Raw genomic sequence first — 26,540 nt, forward strand, 5'->3', positions numbered from 1 at the left:
GCCTTATTTATTACACACCAAAAAGTATAAAACCACACAGCCGGCTGCAGCTCTCATCTCCAAACCTGGCATTTGCCTGAGGCGACCACGGTGCCTCCAGCCCCGGTCAAGCTTCCCTGAGAGACTCTATCGATTTGCCGAGCCATGCTCTGGAGGCAGTGCATCTGGTGGCACCTGCTGGCTCTGCTTTTCCTCCCATTTTGCCTGTGTCAAGATGAATACATGGAGGTGAGCAGAAGAGCTAATAAAGCGGCGGCCAGGATAGTGCAAAGCCACCAGCAGACTGGCCGTAGCAGCTCCAGGAGGGAGAAAGTGAGAGAGCAGAGCCAAGCTAAAACTGGGGCTGTGGATAATAACACGTCTACAGACCTAAAACCCCTGAGACCAGAGGCGCTTCCGCACCCTGAGGTAGAGGACCTAGCCCAGATCAACCCATTCTGGGGCCAGGTACTCAGAATTCTCTCCTAAGAATTTCTTTGAAAACTTAATGACTGTGGTTGCTGTTGTCTAACTGAGATTCTTAGGACCGGTGCCTGTGAGCAGTGAGCAGTTTGCTGAGCTGTTTGGGAGCGTCTCTGGGGTGTCCTGGGTTTCAACAGGGACTCCTAGTTGCTGGTATGAGGTGCTGGGATAGAGAGGCCAGAGCACTTTCCCATGGCAACAGGAAGCCAGAAGCAGCAGCTTCCTTTTGTGTTGGGACTTTTTTCTTTCTTTTTAAATTTGCTCTGTTGATGCAGAAAAATTGTGCTGACCTATGTGGATAGATGCATGGCTGGAGATAATTATTTGCTGATTTCAAGAGAATTGGTTTCTTTTTAATCTTCCCCAGGAGGGAGAAGTTGCCCCTTGCCTCTGCCAAAAACTGTTACGCCTGCTTTACTTGGACTTGTGAATTTTCTGTAACATTTCTCTCCAGTTTTGTTTATTTGTTTTGGAGCAGTCTAGGTTGCTATGGCTTCTTGTTTGACATTTTTTTTTTTGAGTCAAAACAGAATTAAAGCATTAAAAGGAAAGGAAGTAAAAAAAAAAAGACAGTATATTTAAATTACACGTTGTATTGTATCATACAGTGTTTCTGGATGACAAAACCTGATTTATTTGTTGGGGCAGAAGCTCAGCATCTCAGGATATTTCTTTGACTTAGGAAACATAGGGATGAGTAGAAGGCTTCGGTGTAGTAAGTTGCAAATCAGCAAACTTCAGTAAAATCCAGAGCAGCAAAACCAGGAAGCAACTTCTTTGTACTTAGCACTTACGCATGAAAAGATGCTGAAGTTATCTGGGAAGGGAAGACGGGTTCCTTCAGAACGCATGATCTTTTGAAGCAGTGCACATTACCACAAAACCCAGTTGTCTGTCTGCTTGGTAGAGATTTCGGAACTCCTTTTCACATAGTTGCAATCTAAGCCCCTACCCTGTCAGCCACAGACTCAGGAGTCTCAGTTGATCATCTGGTCCTGTGGTCAGACTAGAATCCCACAGAGCCTGAGACACGTTAACTAAGGGGATTACACAGTGCAGTCTCCAAGTCCCTCCATGGGGCTCTGTCAAGGGGACATGTAAAGAGAGAATGCCTCTTTCAGAGACTGTCATCTGTCTGTGATGCTTGCTTCGGTGGGATTTCCAGCTGAACGGATGGTGTCTTTCCTGGCTGTCCATTAGTGTGCTACAGGTCGTCTTTCATTATTTCCTGGCAACCAACACAAACCAGGCTGCTGAAATCCCAATTATGGTTCTGCTCCACTCTACAGTCTAGTCTTCCAGCCCTGAATTCCTGAAGCATTTTCAGATAAAGACCTAAGAGCCAGCGGAATTCTGGATGGTTCTGCTACTGTTCCTCTACAGTGGGTACCGGCGCCCAGACTGAATCTGGGACCACAGGTTCTCCTTTCTCTCCTTACTTCCCCATCCTCTTCTTTATGCTAATTCTCCTTTTTCCTTATCAATTATTCCCCAAGCATTTTCCAGCTTCTACTAGGAAAGCTAGGAAAGTAGGATGGAGACCGAGACCGTGATAAACTCAAGCCACCCTCAGCTGCTCTATTAGAAACACAATTTTGTCAGTATTCATTCATTTACTCACTAATTCATTCACTCATTCATCTTATTTTTCAATCTCTTCTTATTTTCATTTAATTTTTAATGTTAGCACACAAAGCACTGGGGTTTATTATGACAGTCACTTTACTCACAGTCACCTAACCTTTTTTTTTTTTTCTTCTTAATTTATTAACTAAGCTTGGTTAAATTCTTTGTGGTAAACAAGGTCAATGTCCAAAGAACACTCTGGGAAAAAAAACTGTGCTGTATTGGTCACTGGGTCTTTAAAGTATAGTAAAGTAAAAAGACGAGACAAAAGCTGGCCGTCCAGGGCAGAGGTTTAGAGAGTAGTCGATTAAATCCTGTGATACAGTGAAGACTGAGGGAGCTCGTGAGCAGCTGATGTGGCTGGACCCCGTGCTGTGCAGAGAGACTGCAGATGATATGAGTGTCCAGCAAGGGAGGACTCTTAACTAGTGAAGGGATTCTGATGTAACTTTTCTCCACAAAGTTCTGTCTCTTAAAGCAAGCCAGTGAGGTAATAAGACTTGTGTGGCAGTGACAAACACAGAAGTGGATGTACACAGACACCTATTGGATGGAACACAGGGCCCCCAATGGAGGAGCTAGAGAAAGTACCCAAGGAGCTGAAGGGGGCTGCAACCCTATAGGTGGAACAACAATATGAACTAACCAGTACCCCCTGAGCTCGTGTCGCTAGCTGCATATGTAGCAGAAGATGGTATATTCAGCCATCATTGGGAAGAGAGACCCCTTAGTCTTGCAAACTTTATATGCCTCATACAGGGGAATGCCAGGGCCAAGAAGTGGGAGTGGGTGGGTAGGGGAGCAGGGTGGGGGGAGGGTATAGGGGACATTCGGAATAGCATTTGAAATGTAAATGAAGAAAATATCTACTAAAATAATTAAAGAAAAAGACTTGTGGGCAGGAGTGGAGCTGGCTGGAGAGCCCATGGTGGACTGGAGCTGGAAGAGATTGACATCATCTACTTTTTTTTTTTTTTCTGGCATTTTCTCAACTGTAGCCTCTCTCCTCTTTCCATTTCCCTTCTCTTCCTGAAATCTCATTTCCTCAGGAAAGAATTGTGTGTTCTTTTTCCTCTAGTAATTAATAGTAGAACTCAATTCTGCCTCCAGGTCTCCTCTTGCAGAATGGGTGAAGCTTATCTTACAGACTTCCCTTTCTTCTTATACTGCTCAACTGTGTGCTTCTACAGTAAAACAGCCAGATTTGGGAAAGAGGGTGACACGTTTAAGACATCACGGATAATGACTTCCCCTAAGCAAATTCTTCCTTAGTGAGAATAAAATGTCTAAACCACATCCTGTCCAACTTCGGAGTCCATCAAAAACGTGATGGCTCGGTCCTCCTGCTGTGTGAGCATTGGACCAGTGTATAGCTTCCCAGCACTCACCTAAAAAGCCAGGCGAGGCTGTGCACAGTTAACCCAGCACCAGCGGGTGTGAGGGAACCTGCTGAGACTGGCAGATCCCTGAAGTTCACTGGCCAGCCAGCCTAACTAATGTGAGGCACTATTTTATAAGTGCCTCTGACTTATAAAATAATGGCAGAGGAAGGATACTCAAAATTGGTCTCTGGTCCCCCACACACGCACACTCATGAGCACACATTTACACTAACAAATATTCATCTCTCCCCCCTGACATCTCTTTCCATCCATCCATCCTTCTGGCCATCTCTCCATCTGTCCATCCATCCTCCCTCCTCACTGCACTATTCTATTTTCCCTCAGAACTCAACCTTGAAATGCAAGGTCATAGGAAAGAATGTGCAAGAAATGCCATAGGTGGGTTTCTGCAAGGCACCCAACCAGGAGAACCAGGACTCTGTTGCCCTGGTGGCTGCTCTGTGCTCCTGGGGTTACCCCATTAGCTTATACATTCACCACTCATCCTTGTTAGCTCAAGTATTGAGGCCCGGTCCCCTTGTGTTCAGATACTAGACTTTGACAAATGTATGCATCAGGGCTCTCATCTGAGCTGGCTTCTCAGGCAGAGGCACTTGCTGCCTAGCCCAACTGTCCATTACCCAGGACTCAGATGTTTGTCCTCTGATGGCCGCATCACATGTCCCACACATATAATAAATAAATGTTAATAAAATTGTTTAAACATAACAAAAATTAAAGTTCTTTCGAAATTGTTATTGAAAGTCAAACAAAGTAGAATCTTTGCTTGCATCTTAGAGCTGGAAAACAAATTCAGGGTCAACACAGACTGATGCCTGGGAGCAGTGACTCTTCTAAGGCCATACAGAACTGAGCAGGGATACTGGTCCCAGCACAGTGATTATTCTAACAGTTCTAAGCATGTCAGCATTTTCACTATGTCCTTACACAAGGACTCATACCCTGCTCAGTTTCTCTATGCATGACGTCCACTATTGACCACACTCTGGATTTCCTGGGGTTTGGAACCATATTCTACATTAGCAAAGCGCAGACGATCACCCTTCTCAGATGTGTGGCTGGTGGGCTTGGCTGTGGTGTTTGATTTCCCAGTGTTGTCACCTCTGACCATGTGTAGTAGTTGATTTTTTTCCTTATGCATCATCTCTATCTGCCTGTGGTTGGTCCTGGAAGAGGCAGAGCTAAGAGTTATCTCCATCTTTGAGTTCTTCATCCCTCAACACTGCCTTCTGAGTTGTGTCGGCAGACAGTGTGGACCAGGGCGGGCTATTCCTCAACAGTTTTAGGGAAAAGGGAGGGCAATGACCACACCTGTAAGACCAACCACTAAAAGTGAGGCATAAACGTGTAGTGAGGCAAAGCTTTCACCCAGGTTTCTCCAGGGAACATGTCTAGTGGGGGAGAGAATGGAGACTTTAAGGTCTTCCCTTGATCGCTCCCTGCCTTTGTCCTCTGTTCCGTCCACTCCATTCCACCCTCTCCCTTTTCCTTTTGCAACAAGTCCCTTAGCAACAACATGCTGTTTTCGAAATGGTTGAATTTTAGCTGGTGTCTAGGAAAGTTTCCACAAGTATTCTGCATGACACAATCAAAAGGCAGATTGCCAGTGTAGATGAGAATCCATATTTTACAAGTTCTGACTCTCCCTCCAGTCAATTCCCTGGGTGTTCCTTCACAGAAAGCACACACTTTAAAATGTTTTCTTTCTATAAATAAGCATTTCACTGGAAGTCACAGCTTTGCATACTCAGTGCCCATTTGTGGTCAGTGAATATTAGTTCATGCAGTAAGGTAATAATGTTAAATTTAGAAAAGGGATTCGTGAAATGTTAAATACTTTTATTGAGGTTAAAATTGCTAAGTGTGTAGGTAAGAAAAAAATCCACTGGACAAATGTAGTTAATAGCAGTGTATTGTACTCTTGAAAACTGTCAAGAGTGTAGATTTTGAATGTAGTAATTCTAGGAGAGCAAATGAGGTAATACATATGGTAACTAGTGGTTCAACAAGGACACACATGCAAATCGCAAAACAGCTGCTGTGTAGGATCACTATATTTCTACTTCTCAACTAAAACGTAAGTGAACAAATGTACACTTTGTTTTCCCGGCAGTGTGCGTGTCAGAGGTCTGAGGAAGCGGAGAGACTGAGTTTCTCAGACCACTTAAGCCAGGATTTAGGGGTTCCGTCAAAGTTGCTGGTTGTCTGCATTGAGAGTTACTTTAGTCTGACTCTACCCAAGGCTTCTGGGTATTGAGAGAAGAGGTTTCTGTGTCTGTTTTGGAATGAGACCCTGCTTTTGTTGTCATAAGCTGATGTGGGCAAGCCACTGACCAAGACTGCCACTCTCTCTGCACAGCTGCACTTACGTTGCAGCACATCTGCTTTGGAATTTCTGTTTTCTGTACTTTTGATCACCCACCGGCCTTAACGACTCTCTAGACCCCGTGCCATAGATATTCTTGGCATCCTACTTTATCTTCTCTGAATGTGACTGTGAGTTGATTGAAGTTAAACTTATCTAAGGGTGAAGGCCAGATGAAGTTATAACGTTAAGTACTCTCAAATACCTTTACCTGAAGTTTCTTTTTTCATCATTTATTTTTAGTCTCCACAAGCTGGAGGACTGCCCCCAGACTGCAGCAAGTGTTGCCATGGAGATTATGGATTCCGTGGTTACCAAGGGCCCCCTGGACCTCCAGGTCCTCCTGGCATTCCAGGTAAGGACACACAAGTTGCACAGTCATTTCAGTAGCAGACTGGGTCAGATCTAGGAGCCAAGAGCAAACATGAATATGGATTGAAGTGCACTGGGTATGCATGCAAAGATAAAGAACTTGGTGGGAGAGTTGGGTTCTCTAGGTCAGTTCCAGTGGAAAGCTGCTTTACAGCATGTATTCTCTACGATACTCCAAGAATCCTAAAGCCTTCAGGGAGGGAGGCACTTCAGCACTCAGGGACAGAGCCACTTACTGGGAAGTGAAGCACACCAGCACCAGAATACCAGTCCCTTTCTGTTACTGCTGCAAATACCCGAGATAAGGACCTTACAGAAGCATGTGTCTGGAGGGGTTCTCCTCTCGCTGGCTAAGCCTACTTTTGGGACTGTAGTGAGTGAGGCCCTACCTCAGGATGGGGGAGTTCTAGTGGATCGAAGCCACTCCCCCTCTCAACAGCCAGAAAGGTAGAGAGCAGGAGAGAACAGGTTCCTACAACCTCCCTCAAACCTCACATCCTTAGGCTTAGTGACCTCTAACCTCCAACTGGACCACACCACTAATATGTGCACTTTGGAGAGATGTTTATCTAAGTCACAGCATCCAGTATTTCTGTGAATTCTACACAATGCTAGTATATCCTACATAACACTCTATAGTGTATTCTACACAATATAGCTTTCTTAAACCTTATTAAATAGAGGCAGGTAGAGAGGGAAGCTTGCTGGGTTTCTCTCTGACATCCACTGAGGAGTGCTAACTTTCTGTGTCATTTTAAGTTTAGGCTGTTTTTCTTGTTTTTGTTTGTTTGTTTGTTTGTTTGTTTTTTGACTGTTTTTGGATTTTTGTTTTAAATTTCCTCAATCCCTGTTGTTCCTGGGCTGGTTTTCATGCCTTACTTGGTCTCATGGATACATTTTGACCTCTAGCAGCACACAACAGCACAGCGAATGATCTTGAGCTCATCAGATCCCCCTAGAGCAGTGGCTCTCAACCTTCCTCATGCTGTGACTCCTTAATACAGCTCCTCATGCTGAGTGAGGTGACTGCTCCCCGCAACACTTAAAATTACTTCATTGCTACTTTGTAACTGTAATTTTGCTAGTTACAAGTCATAACATAAATATCTAATAATTCTGATGGTCTTGGGTGACCCTTATGAAAGAGTCTGTTGACCCCACCGAGATTGTGATGCACAGGTTGAGAACCGCTGCTACTCTGGACCCATGGGCAGCCATCTGTGTTACACTGTTCAAGCCGCTTAGGCTCAGGGCACTCTGTTAGAGTGTTACTACAATGAACTGGCTGGGCAAAGGGAGGACCTTCCTACCTTCCCCCACCGCTGATGAGTCCAAAACTATCCAGTGTCTTACTGAGTTCCTTTGGCAATACCTCTTCTCAGGATTTGGCCAAAGTCTACTTGTGTTGTTTGATTTTCCCTCATTGATGTTTCTATTTATCAAAACATTAACTTTTGTACACTCTTGGATAAGTTCTCGTGTGAGGCCAAATTTATAATAAAATATAATAATAATAATAATAATAATAATAATAATAATAATAAAAGAAAACAAGACAAAACCATGGTATTTAAACCTTCGTCGTGTCCATCAAAGGCAATGATTTACAGGGCCAGTGATATAAAGCGAAGCAATTTTAGAACCTTCTGGAATCTTTGACCTCCAAGCTGGCTTTGGTTAAATGTTTCCCATTCGAAAGTGCCTTGGGACAGAACACTTTAACCTAGCAGTTCAAGTTCATTGGCCCGAAAGCACTGCAAACCTGGTCCAGTGCCAGGTCAAAGGTAACACGCATCGTATAATACAAGAGGGCAGAGGGTTGGGAACACGAAAACGAGGGGCAGGTGCGGGACTGTTCCATTTGAGTTTACTACCTGACTCTTGATTTTAAAATAGCTATGATATTTTATGAGTTTTTCTACCAGTTATAAAATTGCTACAAACCTTTGGAAGAAAACATGTAGGAGATCGAAAATAACAGCACAAAATCAGCCATGACTCATCCATTCAGGAAAAATATAAATAATTGTGGATAAAATTAGAGTTACTCTTTCCTCTATGAATATAATACAAAAATACATAAGGACCCACACTGAAATAGTGCTATGCCACCCCTGTCTATCTGTGAACTTATACTTAAAGATGTCACTGAGGTTTATTATAACACTGATCATTTAAAATATTTTTATAATTTGATAAGAATGGACCATTGCTAAAAGGCAGACATTCTAGCATTGGTGGGTGTGAGCTTTAAAATCCTCACTGTGTTCAGAGATGATGTGGTGGTGAGTCTTCTACAGAGTCTCTCCTCATTCCTTGCATTACATAAAAGCATGATCTGCAGTTTTATTGCTCTTTACAGAGTCCAGCAAAAGAGCCCATCTAATGCCCTTTGGCTACTAAGGCCAGGGTTATTACAAATGCTCTCCTTTTACAACTGAGTTGGCGTATTTCTGAAGGCAGGGCTGTGTTTGTCTAAAACAACACATTCGGAGAGGAGTGGCCAAGTTTTCTCCTATGATTTCTGATTTTTTAAGGAAACCACGGAAACAATGGGAACAATGGAGCCACTGGCCACGAGGGGGCCAAAGGGGAGAAAGGCGACAAAGGCGACCTGGGCCCTCGAGGGGAGCGCGGGCAGCATGGCCCCAAAGGAGAGAAGGGCTACCCAGGGGTGCCACCAGAACTGCAGGTAAACCACCCTCTAGGTGACTGCTCACCCTGCCTGAACAGCAGGGACCAGGGACCAAAAGGTTTCAGTGGACAAGCCTTAACTCATCTTGAGGGAATCTCAGTTTCAGTTGGCTTATCCATGTGGCAGGGTGCTTGCATGGAGCCTATGCTGTCAAACACAACTTTGAGAGCATTCTCAGGACAGGGTATTTACTGAGTGTGTGAAATACAACTCTTTCATAGGGCCAAATACGACACAACCATAAATATGAACTCATAGCATGTTTTTCAGATGAGACAATGGGTTAAACAAGAGGGTTTTAACTAATTTGAACACTGAAACAGTTACTTATATAAGTGGAATGGCAAAGCATCTACTTATATTTTATTTGCTGACTTGCCACTTTGTGTAGTAAAATTTCATCTTTGTATATTGACACTTTCTCTTACATCTGATTTCGTAGTAAGATTTATTTATTCATTTCATGTATGTGAGTACACTGTTGCTGTCTTCACACCAGAAGAGGGCACTGGATCCCCAATACAGATGGTTGTGAGCCACCATGTGATTGCTGGAAATCAAATTTAGGACCTCTGGAAGAGCAGTCGGTGCTCTTCTTTACCAGTGAGCCATCTCTCCAGCCCCGTAGTTCAATTTTTATTTAAACTTTTCACACCAGATCTTTCTGTCCTAGTTATTCAATTTGCTAGACAAGATTATGTTCCTCTCAGCATGAGGTTTTAAAACCTATTATATGGCCAGAACTCATTTATGGTTATATGTATTTTTTATTTCTCTTTTAACTTTTTATAATTCTTGCAACATCTAAAATTTGTAAATATTGAGGTTAGGACACCTGGAAAAATTAAGTTTGTTAATATTTAAACACAGAGTCTCTTAGAAGACATCTGTATCTACAGAATGCAGAGATAGAAGAGAGAATCTCAGGTGCAGAAGATACCATAGAAAACATTGACACAACAGTCAAAGAAAATGCAAATGAAAAAAGCTCCTAACCCCAAATATCCAGGAAATCCAGGACACAATGAGAAGACCAAACTTAAGGGCAATAAATATAGAAGAGAGTGAAGATTTCCAACTTAAAGGGCCAGTAAATATCTTCAACAAAATTATAGAAGAAAACTTCCATAACCTAAAGAAAGAGATGCCCATGAACATATGAGAAGCATACAGAACTTCAAATAGTTTGGACCAGGAAAGAAATTCCTCCTGTCCCATAATAATCAAAACACCAAATGCACAAAACAAAGAAAGAATATTAAAAGCAGTAAGGGAAAAAGGTCAAGCAACATATAAGGGCAGATCTATCAGAATTACACCAGACTTCTCAACAGAGACTATGAAATCCAGAAGATCCTGGGAAGATGTTATACAGACCCTAAGAGGACACAAATGCCAGCCCAAGCTATTATACCCAGCAAAACGCTCAATCACCATGGCTATAGAAACCAAGGTATTCCATGACAAAACCAAATTTACACAATATCTTNCCACAAATCCAGCCCTTCAAAGGATAATGAAGGGAAAACTCCAACACAAGAAGGGAAACTACACCCTAGAAAAAGCAAGAAAGTAATCTTTCAACAAACCCAAGAGAAGATAGCTACATAAACAGAATTCCAACTGTAACAACAAAAATAACAGGAAGCAACAACTACTATTCCTTAATATCTCTTAATATCAATGGACTCAATTCCCCAATAGAAAGACATAGACTAACAGACTGGTTACATAAACAGGACCCCACATTTTGCAGCATACAGGAAACCCACCTCAGTGACAAAGACAGACACTACCTCAGAGTAAAAGAATGGAAAAGAATTTTCCAAGCAAATGATCCGAAGAAACGCCATTCTAATATTGAATAAAATTGACTTTAAACCTAAAGTTATCAAAAAAGACAAGGAGGGACACTTCATATTCATCAAAGTTAAAAATCAACCAAGATGAACTCTCAATTCTGAACATCTATGCTCCAAATGCAAGGGCATCCACATTCATAAAAGAAACTTTACTAATGCTCAAAGCACACATTGCACTGCACACAATTAATAGTAGGGGACTTCAACACCCCACTCTCATCAATGGACAGATCATGGAAACAGAAACTAAACAGACACAGTGAAACTAACAGAAGTTATGAAACAAATAGATTTAACAGATATCTGTAGAACATTTTATCCTGAAACAAAAGGATATACCTTCTTCGCAGCACCTTCTCCAAAACTGACCATATAATTGGTCACAAAGTCTTAAAGATACAAGAAGATTGAAATAATTCCATGCATACTATCAGATCACCACAGACTAAGGCTGATCTTCAATAACAATATAAATAATAGAAAGCCCACATACACGCGGAAGCTGAACAACACTCTACTCAATGATAACTTAGTCAAGGAAGAAATAAAGAGAGAAATTAAAGACTTTTTAGAGTTTAATGAAAATGAAGCCACAACATACCCAAACTTATGGGACACAATGAAAGCAGTCCTAAGAGGAAAACTCATAGCTCTGAGTGCCTCCAAAAAGAAACTGGAGAGAGCATACACTAGCAGCTTGCACTAGCACACCTGAAAGCTTTAGAACAAAAAGAAGCAAATTCACCCAAGAGGACTAGCAGGCAAGGAATAATCAAACTCAGGGCTGAAATCAACCACGTGGAGACAAAAAGAACTATTCAAAGAATCAACCAACCCAGGAGCTGGTTCTTTGAGAAAATCAACAAGATAGATAAACCCTTAGCCAGACTAACTGGAGGGCACATAGACAGTATCCTAATTAACAAAATCTTAAATGAAAAGGGAGACATAAAAACAGAAACTGAGGAAATCCAAAGAATCAGATCCTACTACAAAAGCCTATATTCAACAAAACTGGAAAACTTGGATGAAATGGACAATTTTCTAGATAGATACCAGGTACCAAAGTTAAATCTGGATCAGATTAAGGATCTAAAGAGTCCCACATGCTGTAAAGAAATAGAAACAGTCATTAATATTCTCCCAACCAAAAAAAAGCCCAGGACAAGATGGGTTAAGTGCAGAGTTCTATCAGAGCAGCAAAGAAGACCTAATATGAATACTCCTCAAACTATTCCACAAAATAGAAACAGAAGGTACTCTACCCAATTCGTTCTATGAAGCCACAATTACTCTGATACCTAAACCACACAAAGACCCAACAAAGAAAGAGAACTTCAGACCAATTTTCCTTATAAATATCAATTCAAAAATACTCAATAAAGTTCTCAAAAACCGAATCCAAGAACACATCAACATGATCATCTATCATGATCAAGTAGACTTCATCCCAGGGATGCAGGGATGGTTCAATATACGGAAATCCATCAACATACTCCACTATATAAACAAACTCAAAGAAAAAACCATATGATCATCTCATTAGATGCTGAGAAAGCATTTGACAAAACCCAACACTCCTTCATGATAAAATCGTGGGATGATCAGGAATTCAAGGCCCAAACCTAAAGATAGTAAAAGCAATATACAACAAACCAGTAGCCAACATCAAACTGAATGGAGAGAAACTTGAAGCAATCCCACTAAAATCAGGGACTAGACAGGCTGCCCACTCTTTCCTTACCTATTCAATATAGTACTTGAAGTCCTAGTTAGAGCAATTAGACAACAAAAGGAGATCAAAGGGATACAAGTTGGAAAGGAAGAAGTCAACATATCACTATTTGCAGATGATAGTATACTTTAAGTGACCCCCAAAATTCCACCAGCTAGCTCCTAACCTGATAAACAACTTCAGCAAAGTACCTGGATATAAAGTTAACTCAAACTAATCAGTGGCCTTCATCTACACAAAGAACAAACTGGCTGAGAAAGAAATTAGGGAAACAAAACCCTTCACAATAGTCACAAATAATATAAAATACGTTGGTCTGACTCTAACTAAGGAAGTGAAAGATCTGTATGATAAGAACTTCAAGTCTCTGAAGAAACAAATACATGAAGATCTCAGAATATGGAAAGATCTCCCATGCTCATGGATTGGTAGGATTAATATTGTAAAAATGGCTATCTTGCCGAAAGCAATCTACAGATTCAATGCAATCCCCATCAAAATTACAACACAATTCTTCCCAGAGTTAGAAAGAGCAATCTGCAAATTCATTTGGAATAACAAAAAACCTAGGATAGCGAAAACTATTCTCAACAATAAAAGAATTTCTGATGGAATCACCATCCTTGATCTTAAGCTGTACTCTAGGGCAAATGTTAAAACAAAACAAAACAAAACTGCATGGTATTGGTACAATGACAAGCAGGTAGATCAATGGAATACAACTGAACATCCAGAAATAAACCCACCCACCTATGGTCACTTGATCTTTGACAAAGGAGCTAAAACCATCCAGTGAGAAAAAGACAGCATTTTCAACAAATGGTGCTGCCTCAACTGGAGGTTAGCATGTAGATGAATGCAAATCGATCCATTCTTATCTCCTTGTACAAAGCTCAAGTTCAAGTGGATCAAGAACCTCTACAGAAAACCAGATACACTGAAACAGATAGAGGAGAAAGTTGGGAAGAGCCTCGAACATATGGGCACAGGGGAGAATTTCCTGAACAGAATAGCAACGGCTTGTGTTATAAGATCAAGAATTGACAAATGGGACCTCACAAAATTGCAAAGCTTCTGTAAGGCAAAGTACATTGTCAATAAGGAAAAAAGGCAATCAACAGATTGGGAAAAGATCTTTACCAATCCTAAATCTGATAGAGGACTAATATCCAATATATACAAAGAACTCAAGGTGTTAGACTCCAGAGAAACAAATAACCTTATTAAAACAAATGGGAAACAGAGCTAAACGAAGAATTCTCAACTGAGGAATACTGAATGGCTAAGAAACACTTGAAAAAATGTTCAACAACCTTAGTCATCAGGGAAATGCAAATCAAAACAACCCTGAGATTCCACCTTACACCAGTCAGAATGACTAAGATCAAAAACTCAGGTGACAGCAGATGCTGTCAAGGATGTNGAGAAAGAGCAACACTCCTCCATTGCTGGTGGGATTTCAAGCTGGTACAACCACTCTGGAAATCGGTTTGGCAGTTCCTCAGAAAACTGGACATAGTACTATCTGAGGACCCAGCATAATCACTCCTGGACATATACCCAGAAGATGCTCCAACATGTAATTAAGACACATGCTCTACTATGTTCATAGCAGCCTTATCTATAATAGCTGAAGCTGGAAAGAACCGAGATGGCCTTCAACAAAGGAAAGGATACAGAAAATGTGGCACATTTACATAATGTAGTACTAGTAACTCAGCTATTAAAAATGATGAATTTATGAAATTCTTAGGCAAATGGATGGATCTGGAGGGTATCATCCTGAGTGAGGTAACCCAATCACAAAAGAACACACATGATATGCACTCAGTGATAAGTGGATATTAGCCCAGAAGCTCAGAATACCCAAGATACAATTCACAAACCACATGAATATCAGTAGCAGAGGATGGCCTAGTCGGTCATCAGTGGGAGGAGAGGCCCTTGGTCCTGTGAAGGCTCTATGCCCTGGTGTATTCCTGGCTTCCTGGAATGCCAGGGCCAGGAAGCATGAGTGGGTGGGTTGGTGAGCAGGGGGAGGGGGAGGGTATGGGGGGAGGGGACTTTCCAAGGGAAACTGGGAAAGGGGATAGCATTTAAAATGTAAATAAAGAAAATATGTAATAATAATAATAATAATAATAATAAATGTATGAAGATGAAACATAAAAAATAGGTAATTTAATGGGGAACACCTGGAGCAACCATTATATTTCACCTATTTGCCACTTTAACATGATGATACAGTCATTTGAGATGTTGTTTTCTTGTGCTTTATGGAAGACATTTGTGAAGAACTGGTCAAAACGCAGAGTGACTTATTGTGAGCTGCCCAGCCCCAGCTGACTCATCTACAACACCCCCACTCCCTGCACACACACCTACCTAAGGCTCAGAGAACATCACGGGAGGGGCATCAAGATTGTTAGAGCCAGAGGTCCAGGAAGTCTGCTGTAAGATTGTGTCTCCTAGAAATAACTGCAAAGATACACCTATGAAACCTCATCCACATTGCTGAACAATGACAGCTCTGATAGACAACACGCTAACATGAGAGGGCTGAATCTCTTAGGCCACAGTTCTAGACAATGAGTTTCAGGCAACTAACCACAGACACAGGGAGAGTCGGCTTTCTTCAGGGATGAGCCCCTAATTGGTTACCCAACACCAAGTGTTGAGTCATGAAAAGATATACATTCAAACAACAGTAAGAGGAGCTAGCAGGCTATGTTTATGCATTTGCACAGTTATGTATGTAACAATAATCAGTTAAGAAGAAGAACTGAAGGAAGAGGGAAGGGGACATAGGAAGAGCTGGAGGGAGGGCACGGGAGAATGAAAAGGAATCACATTTTAATTTTAAAAATTGCAAATTTAAAAATTAATTTAAAAAGGAAGCTTGTGAAGAAGGGGCTTGTACATCCTTTGGATTTTAAAGAATTTGTTCTTCTCACTGCTATTTACTTTTGAGAGATCGCCACTGACTTTCAAATGTCCGCTGATACTGTTATCAAGTAATACCATTTCTTGGTAGACAGAGCTGTTCCAAAGCTCTTTTAATTATTCAAATTCTATTTTGGAACACCAGTAGCAGTAACAATGGCAACAGCAGTAAAGGAGAAATAACCATGACTCATTTTCAACTGAAGGAATACAGAAATCTGAGGTTCAGATGTAAGCTGAGACTCAATATCCTATCTTCAAATAGATAACTTACTCCCCAATGCCCTGGATCACGGGGTTGGAGCTGCGAGCAGGTTTCTTAGAATAGTTGTTCTCATGGATTGGGATGAGGCTGTCAACATTTTCTAAACACAAGGGATTAGCCACAAGCCACAGGTGGGGCTGCTCACAGTAATGGCTTCTCTGGTTCTCTTGAATTTTCTGCTCCAATTTATTTGATATTTATTTCATGCAAAATTATGCTCAGAAAATTTGCCTTTCCAACAGTCAGATAGGTTTCTGATTCTATTTAACCACTTTTTCTATATTTTGGATAACTGCAAATGTCTCCTTTGCTTTTTTAAGATGATTCATACAATACCCTTTTAATGTAAAGGAGTAAGCAAAACACAGTTCAGAGGCAGCCACTCTAGTACACAGTCAAGTAACTTAACTCCATTGTCCCAGAGGGCACCTTAAAACTCGCCAGGCTGGCCCCAACTCACGGGTGTGGATTGCTGCTTCAGCTTCCCGCGCTGCTAGAATTACAGCCACGGTTATACCAAGCCCAGCCAATGCTCTTAGACATACATGAGCATGCAGCATTATTTATCACTGTCTCGCGAATGGCAATTATTTCAGGACTACTTCTACTCACATAAATGAATAGAACTCTAGAACACTAAAATGAATATATTTTCTGGATATAAAACTGATACATTCTCATGTGAAAACTGTACTTGTGATGAGGGAGAAAAAAATTTTCACAGGGAACTATGCCACGAGCCCTGTCGGTAGTAATTCTGTGGATGTTCTTTTAAAACATTTTAAATTACATCTATTTATTTATTTATTGATTTATTTGGAGGGGGCATACACCTGCCATTGCACATGGGTAGAGGTCAGAGGGGAGGACATCTTTGGAGGAGTTGGTTCTTTTCCTCCATCATGAGGTTAATGGGAGCCAAACTCAGGTCGTCCTGCCTAATAGCAAGCACCTTCACCTGCTCAGCCCTCTTACTGGCCACTTACGCATCGTCTCACAGATATGTCTCTCAGTGTGACTACAGGACAGCCCCACTTACAAAGACACATGCAACGAAGTCTGATACTAAGTCATAGTAGTCTGTGTTGCCTACTTTATATGCTTTCCCAGAGCTAACAAAATTAAGAGGTTGCTCAACTGTCAGTTTCTCTAATCACATAATATACAAATGTACTTCTAATATCTACAGTCTGAGAATTTTATCCAAAATTTTCCAGTTTTACTTGATGACAGAATTTTGATATTTAAAAAAGTATCTTTCAAAGGCTGGTATTGTTGAACTGTACTGAGAACTGTTGATGTAGAGTAATATCACACAGCATAAAACACTTTAAATTACTAAAATTCACCTCCTTATTTGCCCATTGCTTGGTATTTATATTTAATCTTACCATCAGAGGTAATATTGAAATAAATTTATGTGTTAAGAATGTTTTTCTTCATGACAAATGGCCTACGGACTGACCACCAGCTCTATCCTTAGATTGCGTTCATGGCTTCTTTAGCAACTCACTTCAGCAATCAGAACAGTGGCATTATCTTCAGCAGTGTTGAGACCAACATTGGAAACTTCTTCGATGTCATGACTGGGAGATTTGGGGCCCCTGTATCAGGTGAGATGCAAGAGTCAAACGGACGAAGCCATTGTAAAGAGAAAGCAGACAGGAGGGAGAGAAAGAAGATAAGGCGGTGGAATGAGAGAGAGAAGGAACTGGGAAGAAGAAAGGCAGGAGGGAAGAAGAAAATGGATGAAAGGAAGAGAGCATGTAAGGAGGAGAGGGAGGAAGGGGAAGTGGGAAGGAGGAAGGATGAGAAGGTAGGAAGGAAGGGAGGGAGGAAAGACTAGAGGAAGGAAAACAAACGGCTCATATAGTCTTCCAAATGCCAGGTTAATCTGTTAAAATCTGAATGGAGGAAAAAACCCTAAAAAATGACTATGATTACAAAGATTATTAACTTTTATTGGATGGAACCAATTAATCCTGAGAGAGCCCAGACATGTCTGACTGTCAAAGACATAATTCTCAAGAGTTTGACTGTGTGGTAACTCTATTCACTGCTAGTACAGCAAAGAATGCTTTATCTATTTCTAATATCAAAAATTGAATGGAAAATGAAAAATTTTCACAGCTTATAAAAATATAGTTAAGCCTATTACATAAAAGCTAGCATACTCTATATTCTGATTATAGTTTGTTTTATTTAAAGAAAAACTTGCCAAATATTTAAAAATATCTTCCCATTTGCCTTTTTTTTTTTTTAAAATAATGAATGTAGCCATATATTCCTCTTGTCAAGAGGGAACCACTTATTTCCCAATGAGGTCAGCAAAGTCTTTGAAATGTCTGGATAGTTGACTGATTAAAAGCAAAGCTAACCAAACAAAAGCCCCACTGTTTAATTTTCTTTCAACTTTGATGTTCTTTAGACTTATAAAAGTTACCAAAAAAGTTGCCAAATTTTGAAATTCCCTTTAGTCTGTTTCCTCTGATGTTTACATTTAAGGTAACTAAACTCTGATTACCAAAATGAATAAATCCACTGGGCATAGCACAGTCACTGATTTTGGAATTTATTCAGAATGCACTAGTGTTGTGGTTTGACTGTGGAATGTACACCATGGGCTGCTATGTTTGGATACTGGGTCCCCACTGCTGGCCATGTTGGAAGGCGGTGGGACCTCTAGAGGGCTGGCCTTGCGGAAGGCAGAGGACCACTGTGGGCAGATCTAGCTTCACTTCCTGTGTGTTCTATGCTTTCTAACTACAGAGGCAGTGCGACAAGCACCTCATGTTCTTGGTACCTAGCTTTCCAGGCAGTAACGTATGGCATCCCTTCCTAAGCTGTAAGCCAAAATAAATCCCGCTCCATTGAGTTGCCTCTTGTCGAGTATTAGTTAAAAGCAGTGAGAAAAGCTATACAGAAAACTGGCATGGTTCAGAAGGGTAGCCATTGCTGTGGTCAGCCTGACTACATGGTGGTTCTCAGGCACTTGGAGCTTCTTTGTAGGAGGAATGTGGAAGAGTTTGGTGGGAGGGTTTCTGGTTGCAGTTTGGAAGGCCAGAATGCTCACAGGAATGCAGAGCTAAAGAGGGACACTAATGGGGGTGGGGGTGGGGGTGGGCGCTAAAGAGGTTCTTGACCCAATACTGCCACCCAGGGACCTGTTTTCCCAGGGTCAGCCTCAAAGGCACATAGAAGCTACTATGGCTGTGGTGCAAGATGGGCCAGCCTATATTTCAAGCTGGCAGTAGAAGTTGGCAGCATTATTCTCATGGCTCCCCCCCCACCCCCCAGACATTAAAAACATGAGATTAAAGGGGTTGTGGATTGTTCTGTGGTCGGGTGCCAAGGGTATAGAAAGCCACTGAGGCCATACAACATGTGAGAGGCTAGAGCTTCTACAAGGAGGATTTGATAGGACATTTCATGAAGCTGTGGAGGTGAAGCTCATTGCAACAGAGTCCCTAGAACATTGGAGACGCTGGACTTGCTACAGAAGTTGAGGTTCTCCAGCAAGGAAAGCTGTAGGCACAGAGTGGATCTGCCCTAAGACAGAAACCATGTATGCTACAAAGGCAGCAGAATTTGAAGGGTGGAGCAGTCAAAGCCCTTCAGAGCCAGACAGTTCGACCACAGACTCAGATCCCAGACTTGGAGGGAGCTATAGGGTCTGATGCTTGCCCTAGTAGGTTTTGGGTTTGCTTCCATTCCTCCCTTTTAGAATGGAAATGTTCACAGTGTGTAACTTGGCTTTGACCTGTGGAGAGGCTCATGTAAGAGAGTACCTTGATGCTCAGAAGATGCTGTACACTTGTGACCAGAGTTGGGACTGTTAAAGACAGTGGAGACTTGAGAATTTGAAGTGTATGAATTTTGTATTGTGAGATAGCCATCAGCCCGTGGAGGCCTGTAGCAGACTGTGTAGGGTGAACGTAAAATGTCTCCTGTGAGGTCATGTTGGAACACTTGATCCTCAGATGGTGGCACTGTTTTGCAAGGCTGTGAAGCCTTTAGGGTGGGAGCCTTGTTGGAGGAAGTAGGTCACTAGGGCAGGCCTAGAGGCTTTTTCTGGCTCCATGTCCTATCTGTTCTCTGCTTTCTGGCTGTAGAGGCATGCTGGTCACATGGCATGCTGGTGATGTATCTTCTATGCTATGATAGACTGCACTTCTTTTTCACATGTAAGCCAAAATTAACCTTTCCTCCCTCGAATTGCTTCTTGTCAGGTATTTGGTCACAATGATTGGGAAAATAATAAATATAGCCAGAATTTCCCAATGTTCCTGTTTTTAGTCCTCTGTCTTGTCTGGCTCTTTTCTCCCACAGGCTCTTGAATTCTGTTTTATAACAGTGCCATTTGCCTTATGGGTGTATTTACAACTCAGGATGCTGAAGCATTTGGTGATTTCGTCCATCTAGTATGTGGCAACATCCCCTTCCAGCACTAGTAATCCATTGGGTAATTCTTGCTGTTGTTTCTACTTTTAAAAAGTAGCTGACTACTGAATGAACTGGATTCTCCTAGATGACCTATTTGCAGGGGACAGGACCCAGGCAACTGTGAATATGTGGTATTTCAGTGCCTCCTCTTGTTGCCAGGGGACTGATTCCTTTTTTTCTTTGTATTTATTCTTCTCTCATACAATATATCTCTTCTACAATTTCCCCCTCCTTTTCCTCCTCCCAGGCCCCCAATCTCCCACCTGCCCTCCCCTACACATCCACTTTCCCCTCAGAAAAGAGCAGGCCTCTCAAGGACATCAAACGAACACTGCATAACAAAATTCTTAAATGGGGTCCCTCTGTGTGTTTCTCCTTTGAGTCCACAGTTCCTCTGCCTCTGCATACTTCCTGAGGAAGACTTCTGAACCAGCTTTGAAGCTCCCAGGCTTTCAGGAGCCTTGTTTGTGCTGGCAAATCCTGACATCTACATCCTGGCCACTACAGAAAACACTTTAGCTCCCTGTATTTTTTTCTAGCAAACTGCCTCTAGGCTTGATCCCAGGACTATCCTTTCAGTATTGCAGAGTGGCCTTTCTCCATCAGGGAGGAGTTGAGCTCTATCTCCACCAGATCTCAGAAGCCCTGTCCGGCTTGGGCCTCACCTTTTCATATCTGAACACTACTGATTTTCTTCAGCGTTCTAGTTTTGCATACATTTGACAATGTTTAAATTTCTACTTTTTGGTTTTCTTTGTTGCCCTCCAGGCAATATATAGAAAAAATAAAAAATTCTAATGAATGGAGTCTGTGTTAAGCTTACACACATGCTTTTAATGTGTGCTTTGGTTTATCCTCCTCCCCCCATTCAAGTGAGAGATGGGCTAAGGCATGCAATCACAGAGGCAATCTCTCAACCTCGCATTACACCGCAGTCAGTGTTGCTTTTGTGATTTCTTTACTTCTTTATATATTTATTTATGTTTTTGCTCTGAGGGTTTTAATTTTCCTGTAACAATTTTTACAAATCATGATCTGTGCCACAGAAAAGTGCCTGGACATCTGGGGTTAATAATCTCACTGAGTTCAATGACGTTATAATCAAAACATAAGGATTAAATGATTTTTGAGCTCACTTGGTTGGACACCATTCTAATGATAACAGTTGATTCCTTATATGGACTGCTTATTTCTCAGCCTCACCAATGATTACAAGCTGATGCTCATCTTTCTCACTTTTAAGGTCAATAAGACAGAAAAAGCTGTTATTTGCAGTTGCAGCCACACAAAGACCTGAAACCCAGGGCACAAGGACGGCCCTCCCCTTTCTTTGCAGAGAAAGCTCCATGCTCATGCAGTGCAGGTTTACGTCTGCAATTCTAAGAGCTCCATTATTTGCCAACTTGTTTCTTAAGCTGCTCTTTCTAAAGTGTTTCTGCAATCTATTTTTATTTATAGCATCATTTTAAAAAGGAAGACTAATGTATTTTGCTGTCATTTTGATTATAAATTTATTTTCTGGAAGTACTGAAAGTTATATGAGTGTATGAAATGAAATTTTATAAAATGTAAAACACTCAGCACCTATAAGTAATTTCTTGAAGTCTTTTATTTTTTATCTGTCTTTGCCTTTCATCTATGACCCAATCTCTAGGTATACAAACGGACGTCACTGATGGTTATCAAATATGCATCCTCGACACTTCACAAAGCACAATTGTTCTTCCATGACTTGGCTCAGCCAAGCGAGCTCAGAAAGCCTTTATTCCTTACCAGAGGAAGAATTATGATAGCCTTAGAGCTGATGTTGTCATAGAAAACAAATAGATATTTGAAAAGAAATAGGAATGGCCCATTGCTTTCTTAGTTTTTTTTTTGGAGCTATTTCTGGGTTTTTCTCTTGCATGGCCAGTAGTTCAAAAACTGTAACATGGAATTCAATAAGATTATATCTTCAGTAACAAAGAGAGGCTGAGTCAAAGTTGGATCTTTTTATTTACACATTACTCATGTGAGACATTTCCTGAACCCTTTCTTTAGAACTATGAAACATTTACTCTGTGCTCCAATATTTCATCATCTTGGCTAACATTTGTGGGATGTGGTTGTCCATTTTAATACCATGTTTGACTCATTATATTAATGGTTTTTAAAAATCTCACTAAGTATAACCAGGAAATACATTAGGAAAGTTTTTTTTTTAACAAGTCACTTTTAAGGTGAACAGATGAGAGGATAGTCATAGAAACAGGCCATGAAGAAACAACACAATACTGGGAAAATATCAAAGCCAGGTGTGAGATCACATGACTCACTGTCTACGTATAGATGCATGAATAAATCCCTGCCCTCTCCAGGTGTGTATTTCTTCACCTTCAGCATGATGAAGCACGAGGATGTAGAGGAAGTGTACGTGTACCTTATGCACAATGGCAACACGGTCTTCAGCATGTACAGGTACGTGACCTCTTCTATCACAGGTCTCGTGAATGCTGCTGTAACTTGAACAGGGCAAGTCTACAGCCAGGGGAGAGTTTGGAATCAATAGCCTGATGTAGCAGTTTTGTTGGTCATGAGAATGAACCCCTGTATTGGGTCCGATTATCACCTTGTTTGCCACCTGAGCTAACCCACCCAAGAGCAGCAAAAAACTAGTACAGTCTGTATGTAGGAGGGCATTCATTACTTTTCTCATCTCTGTGACCAAGTACTTTGGAAGAAGTGACTTAAGGGAGAGTCTATTTTGTCTAATAGATTGGGAGGATTTAGCCTGGCATAGCAAAGAAGGCATGAAAGAGCTCCTTGAAGGAGCTGCATGTGGTAGTGTTCCTCACGTTGTCTCAGTGGGCCAGGACCAGGGCCAGGCAAGCAGGAAGGATCTAGGGGTGATGTGCACACAAGAGAGCACTGTTGTAACCTACTTACTCCAGCTAGGCTCTTCCTTCTTGGGATTGATTCCACAACACCCCCATTCTACCAGTTGGGGACCAAGTGTTCAAACACACGAGCTTGTTAGGGACATTTTCTATCAAAACCATACCAAGGAGAGAATGGATTCTCCTGACCATCAAGCCCTCTCTAGGCCCTTGATTTCCAAATAGCCATTCGGTACTTTCTCCTTCCTATCACGGGGCACAGCTCTCTGTCTTGGTCTCCGTGGGAGATGGTGCTAAACCAGTTCAAAGCTAGCCATCAGAGATGAATACTCCTTTTCATACAGAAACCCTCAGCTGGGTTTCTCTCTGGCTTCTGATTCTATCCTTTTGGGGAATACTGTCCCTTTATTTTTCTCCATGTGACATCTAAAGTGGCGTGGTAAGTTTTAGGTTTTTTTGTTTTGTTTTCTTTTCTTTTTATGTTCCACTTCCTGCTGATGTAGCTCTGAGAACTAAGTCAACTGTCCCAAGTCTTTCTAACAAGACTGGGTCTCTGGCAATAGTTTCCTTAAACACAGACACATAAAGCTTTTGCTCTGCTTGCTCCCAGTCAGTGACATGTGTTAGTGAATCACATCCAGTACACTTTTGGACAGTTTTTAGCCAATTACTCTTGTGACACATTAGTTTCCCTTTTCTAAATATAGTTACTGTTTATTACCAAAGACATTTTAAAATAGTAATTTGGTTAGAAAGGCAATATTCTCTATTTATGAGATCATAGAGTATGACTCTGAATGAATGTTCCTAATGGCAAAACAATGTTGCAGTAAATCTCTCCATCCCAAATATGCCCGGGCAATGAAAACACGACTCAATTAATGTGAATACATGCTGTGTGCCTAGATTGGGCAGATCTATTACTACACTACCATCTTTCACATATATGAGACCCCTTAGAACTTGGAGCTTCTCCAGGCCATGTGCTTCTGCTCCTTAGAACTTGGGGCTTCTCCAGGCCATGTGCTTCTGCTCCACTTTTCTTCTGCGTCCTCTCCCTCTTCCATTTTCTCCTTCTTTCTCCGCCTTCTGCTCCACCTTTCCTTTTATCTGCCCAGTCATCAGTTCTCCTTTATTTTTACAAATTAAGGTGGGAAGCAGGTTTTCAGGAAATCGCCTGAGTGCTGACTAATTTCTTGTTCGCAGCCACTCACAAGAGAATGGAATTAACATCATATATAATTAGCCCCGGGGCTATCCACAACAGAACGTCAGCTCTATCCCTGCTCTTCTGGGTATAAAAGTACTTGGTTTTATTGTTCAGCCTTGCTAGGGCCCTGACTGTGTAGAGTCTATCTCTCAAGCGTGTTGTTATTCTCCAAAATCATCTTCTAAAGAAGTATCTTCTAAAAGCTGCAAGAGTATTTGCCTCTTTTGAATACTTTGTCTTGGGGGTGTGTGCATACCAGGTGGTCTATGTTACTATGCTCTTTCTCAATGTCTCTAAGCATGACATGATGTCTTAGATACTTTTCTATTACTGTGAAGAGACACAATGACCAGGACAACTTATATGACAAAGCATTTAGATGGGGGCCTTCCTTACCATTTCAGAGGCTAAGTCCATGAAGATCATGGTGGGAAGTGTGGCAGCAGGCAGGCAAGCATGACACTAAAGGAGTGGTTGAGAGCCAACACCATCCTGTCCACAAGTTTTCAGGAGGAGAGAGAATGAGACTGATATGGGCTTTAGAAACATCAAAGCCATCCCTCCATTACATACCTCCAACAAGGCCGTATTTATGAAGCAGTCCATCAACTAGCAGTAGGCATTCGAATATATGAACCTATGGAGGCCTTTCTCATCCAAGCTACCACACACTTTATCTTTATCTTCCTAGCTCACAATGTTTAATTCCACATTGCCTCCAGTCTGGCTGTTAGCAAATGTAATATATTTTCATTTTAGCTGTTGACAGTCTCTTTGTTGAATGTCAGATTCCAGACTGGCAAGAAGGAAATAAATCATTATAATAAAGACTCTTTGTGAAGGATCAAGGACAGTAGAGCTTTCCTTCTTCCTCCTCTAACAGTCCAGAGAGGCTTGGTAAGATAGCCCTGTGTGTATGTTCCTAGTCTGAGCAGGGGTAAGAGAGCTCTCTTCTACACAGTAATCTTCACGAACCCAGATGTTAAGGGATGGCTTCCAAGGCCATTATAGGAATTGCTGTTGCTCATCCAGAGGCAAGGGGAGGGAAAGGAGGAGGTAGGCTTTAATGGACAGTTCTAGAAGTGTTTCATGCTATTTCCACGTTCATGTCATCTAGAGAACACATGGCCTCAACTGAAGCACAGGGGAAGATATGGACAGAGTATGCTCAAGACCCAGGCTTGCACTGCAAGGATTAACTAGTATGTTCCTCTTTTTCTTTCCAGCTATGAAACAAAGGGAAAATCAGATACATCCAGCAACCATGCCGTGCTGAAGTTGGCCAAAGGAGATGAAGTCTGGCTAAGAATGGGCAACGGTGCCCTCCACGGGGACCACCAGCGCTTCTCCACCTTTGCAGGCTTTCTGCTCTTTGAAACTAAGTGATGAGGAAGACAGGATAGCTCCACTTTGGGGGCAATTTGTAGCTGAGCTAGGGTTGTTAGGATATGAGGGATGTTGAAGTTGGGGGTTCTTTATGGAGCATTTAACTGATGCATTGGTCACACTGCTACTCATTCTAGGATGCTTCAGGGGCTATGAAGAATAGGCCACAAGGTAATCTTCCCAGATGACCTTGGGAAATGCTCAGCATCTTCCCAGATGACCTTGGGAAATACTCAGCATCTTCACTCTTCTTTACAAGTCTAAAGGGATTGCCACCTGTTACAGGCTGGAAATAAGTGCTCCCCTCAAAAGATGCATTTGCCAAGAGTTTTGGTGCTCTGTTTAAATGTAGTATTGGCTTTGGAGTCCCTTTGCCATTGCATTACTGGGGCTGTGGTAGAGCTCTCCTGACTCTGTACAACGCGCTGAGGTAAGACGAAGTTGATATAGTACAGAAGTTATCACACTTTTTTTTTAAAATTTGGGAATTATTCCCAAATTTTTATATACACCATGTTATGTTGAATGGGCTGTAAACTTAATTAAATACAGGCAGACAAATGGATGCAAAATACACGTGTATTCCATTTATGAGATCCATAACATGTCTTAAATGTTTTCAATAAAAATGATATTATTTTCTCTATTATCATACTTGACTAATGTTCACAAATCAACTTTAATATTCCACAGCGTTATAGAAGGTGCTAGTTGGTTTTTGCCTAGCTTTCCCCATCCCAAAATCTATAAAGAAAAAGGATTAAAATTGCCACCAAAACACCATTAGGGAACATGCCATAAGTTGACACAGATAGTAACACACACACACACACACATACACACACACACACAGACACATAACACAGACACACATACTGGCACACACACAATATACAC

General features: G+C 41.6%; 1 protein-coding gene across 2 annotated transcripts; it reads left to right on the top strand.

Moving 5' to 3' along the window:
• C1qtnf3 (C1q and TNF related 3) lies at positions 1–26,289 on the top strand. Of its 2 annotated transcripts, none has more exons than XM_021208544.2 (6): positions 1–447; positions 6,100–6,211; positions 8,766–8,920; positions 17,212–17,341; positions 22,529–22,628; positions 25,484–26,289. In XM_021208544.2, the coding sequence occupies exons 1-6, from the start codon at positions 145–147 to the stop codon at positions 25,641–25,643; spliced, it is 960 nt and encodes a 319-aa protein (XP_021064203.1). In that variant the 5' UTR covers positions 1–144; the 3' UTR covers positions 25,644–26,289. The 2 variants fall into 2 exon arrangements, with proteins under 2 accessions (XP_021064203.1, XP_021064204.1); XM_021208545.2 differs by having other exon boundaries at positions 57–228.
• Positions 26,290–26,540: the final 251 nt, after the last annotated feature.

Source organism: Mus pahari, chromosome 11 (genome assembly GCF_900095145.1).
Source record: "Mus pahari chromosome 11, PAHARI_EIJ_v1.1, whole genome shotgun sequence".
NCBI lineage: Eukaryota > Metazoa > Chordata > Mammalia > Rodentia > Muridae > Mus > Mus pahari.